Source organism: Rhinolophus sinicus, linkage group LG03, assembly GCF_036562045.2.
Source record: "Rhinolophus sinicus isolate RSC01 linkage group LG03, ASM3656204v1, whole genome shotgun sequence".
In the NCBI taxonomy this organism is placed as follows: Eukaryota; Metazoa; Chordata; class Mammalia; order Chiroptera; family Rhinolophidae; genus Rhinolophus; species Rhinolophus sinicus.
In genome coordinates this window covers 70,987,664-70,990,369 of record NC_133753.1, presented here as the reverse complement: position 1 = coordinate 70,990,369, position 2,706 = coordinate 70,987,664, and the positions used below count along the sequence as shown (strand labels likewise).

The 2,706-nt window shown below is 37.2% G+C and overlaps 1 protein-coding gene across 1 annotated transcript; it reads right to left on the bottom strand.

Moving 5' to 3' along the window:
• Positions 1-1,502: 1,502 nt before the first annotated feature.
• LOC109458869 (olfactory receptor 4F3/4F16/4F29) lies at positions 1,503-2,453 on the bottom strand. The gene has a single exon (XM_019752855.2). It carries the CDS (start codon positions 2,451-2,453, stop codon positions 1,503-1,505), a length of 951 nt encoding a protein of 316 aa, XP_019608414.2.
• Positions 2,454-2,706: the final 253 nt, after the last annotated feature.

Here is a 2,706-nt window from a genome sequence, read left to right as displayed (position 1 = left end):
TATTCAATACCTTTTCTGATTAATAAAATTTTTATTTATATAAATTTTTATAACCTAGTCAGCTTGGTAACTTCTTCCAGTACATTAAAAAACGCCAAAGATAACCAAAACAACCTTGATAGAACTACTGCATAGCATATAAAAAGACAATTTGAAAATAAGAGAAAGAACATGTAGAAAATAAATTGTGGCATTTTGAAGTCTCTATATTTGAGGAATTTCATCATTTAAAATGTCCTAGTCTTGTTAGGAAAAGAGCAAGTTATTAATCAAGTTCTGATGAATGGAGTTAGAGAGGAATAATCTGTAGACAGTGTGGAAGAAGGTCATCAAAACTGAGGAGTGGTTTTAATGTTTTATTTCATTTTATTGAACAGGTGCTTATATAACACAATAGACCAAGAATTGGTTAATGCATTTTACAAATATTAATTCAGTCCATCCTTACACCTTATGAGGAAGTACCTTTAGCCATAAGGACCTGCCATTTTTGTAAGTCAAAAACAGTCAACTATCACAAATTTCAATGGTTCAACTTATCTCCATCTTATAGATGACAGAATTGAGGTATAAAGAGGTTGAGTAATTTGTGTTTTAGTAAAAAGCAAAGCTGAGATTTCAACTCAGGCTGTCTGGCTCAAGAGTCTGTGCTTATCACTATGTCACTGAAAAAAAAAGTTTATCTAATTGAGGAATTATTGCTGGTTTCAATATAATTAAGGCAAGGATTAGCACTAGCTGGGAAAGAAGTATTGAATAGGTCATTGTCATTGCCCATTACCTGGCCCCATTGTTCATATCCCCTGACAGTACAGCAACACAGCTTTTGAAATAATTGGAGTAATTATAAGGCTTAATTTAGTTACCACATGCACTAGCTGAAATGCTTAAGAATCCATAACCCAGTGATTTTTTTTTATTAAACAAATCAAAAGTAACTTAAAATAACTTGAATTCTTTGCTTTCATTTATTGAAGGGTAACATACTGAAGGGTAAGAAAGAGACTATATCTCTTTAAAATCCCCTTTTCATCTCTTATCTGTTTTCTTCACACAATACAGCTACTCCCACATATCTCACTAGAAATCTCAAAAAAAAAAAAAAAACTGTCCCTAATAACTGCAAATTTTATCATGATTGCAAAGTACTTTTCTTCAGATGCTACATCACAAAACCCAAAAATCAATCTGACAAGGGAGGATCCTCCTCTGAACAGAGTAGGAAAAGAGATAAAAAAGGCCAGTCCGGAATTCTCTTTATCCAGGAGGGGCAAGAAAATGTGGAACCAATCCCATATTAATACTTTTTTATTCCATCACATTGCATAAGAAAGAATACCATATCCTCCTTGGTAATGGCAGAAAACACATTAAGAAAATGCTGGACATTAGTAATTAAACTCATAGCTAAAGCATTTTTGGTGCTATATTTCCTTGGATTAATGTCTGTAGCATGGGCAGAAAATGTTAGAGGTGCTTGTCTTGCTTGATATCAAAATCACTTAAAACAGCTTCCTGAAGCTCAATACCTGACTGAATATTCGCTTCATTGCCACCTTCATCTCTTTGTTCCTAAAAGTGTAGATGACCGGGTTCAGAAATGGGGTGATAATTACATCAGAAATGGCAAGGAATTTATCCACTGGCACTGTGGGAAATGGCCACGTGTATACAAAAATACATGGACCAAAATATAAGACCACCACTGTGATGTGAGCTGACAGTGTAGAGAGGGCTTTGGACAAGCCACCTGAAGAATGTTGCCAAACAGTGACCAAAATGAAAATATAAGACATAACCAAAATGAAAAAAGTTCCCAGGGAGATGAAACCACTATTAGCAGTGACCATGAGCTCCAATCTGTAAGCGTCTGTGCAGGCAAGCCCAATAAATCGAAGAAGGTCACAATAAAATCTGTCCACTTCAGTGGGGCCACAGAAGGGTAAATTTACAACAAATACAAATTGGATCAATGAGTGGATGAGTCCAGTGGTCCAGGCAGCCACCAAGAGTAAAATACAAGTTCTGAAGTTCATGGTGGTCAGGTAGTGAAGAGGCCTACATATAGCAACATAACGGTCAAAGGCCATGGCGATGAGCAGAACCATCTCAGTTCCTCCAATAACATGAATGAAGAACATCTGAGCAATGCAGCCTTGGAAAGAGATTACTTTCCTCTCCTTGAAAAGATCAGAAATTATCTTAGGAACTGCAATAGAGGAAGTCCATATGTCAATCAAGGAGAGGTTGGCCAGCAGGAAGTACATGGGGGAGTGTAGATGGGAGTCAGAGATCAGTGTGAGTACATTGAGGAGGTTTCCCAAAATACCCATTACATAGAACACAGAGAAAACTAGAAACAGGACTAGTTGCATCTTCAAAGAACTGGTGAGTCCCACCAATACAATCTCAGACACCACCAAATGATTTTCTACCCCTATGGTTTCAGTCATTTGGGTTCCAAATTTGCCTAAAAGAACAGGAAAAATAAGAAATTGGAATTACTGGCTGTATCAGACAGGGTTTCTTTAGAGAAGCAGGACCACTAGGAGATCATGACAGTGACTTGACCTCACATAATCATGGAGGCTGATTCAGCAGTCTCTGTAAGTCTTTTGTTGCCTTTGCTTCTGATCCCATAGTTTGAAGTCCACCGGACAGGCAGTCAGAAAGAAAAGATGGATGTAAAATTGGGGGCAGGGGTGT

Excerpts from the sequence above, each read along its gene's own strand:
- LOC109458869 (XM_019752855.2), bottom strand. The coding sequence starts at position 2,453 with ATGACTGAAACCATAGGGGTAGAAAATCATTTGGTGGTGTCTGAGATT.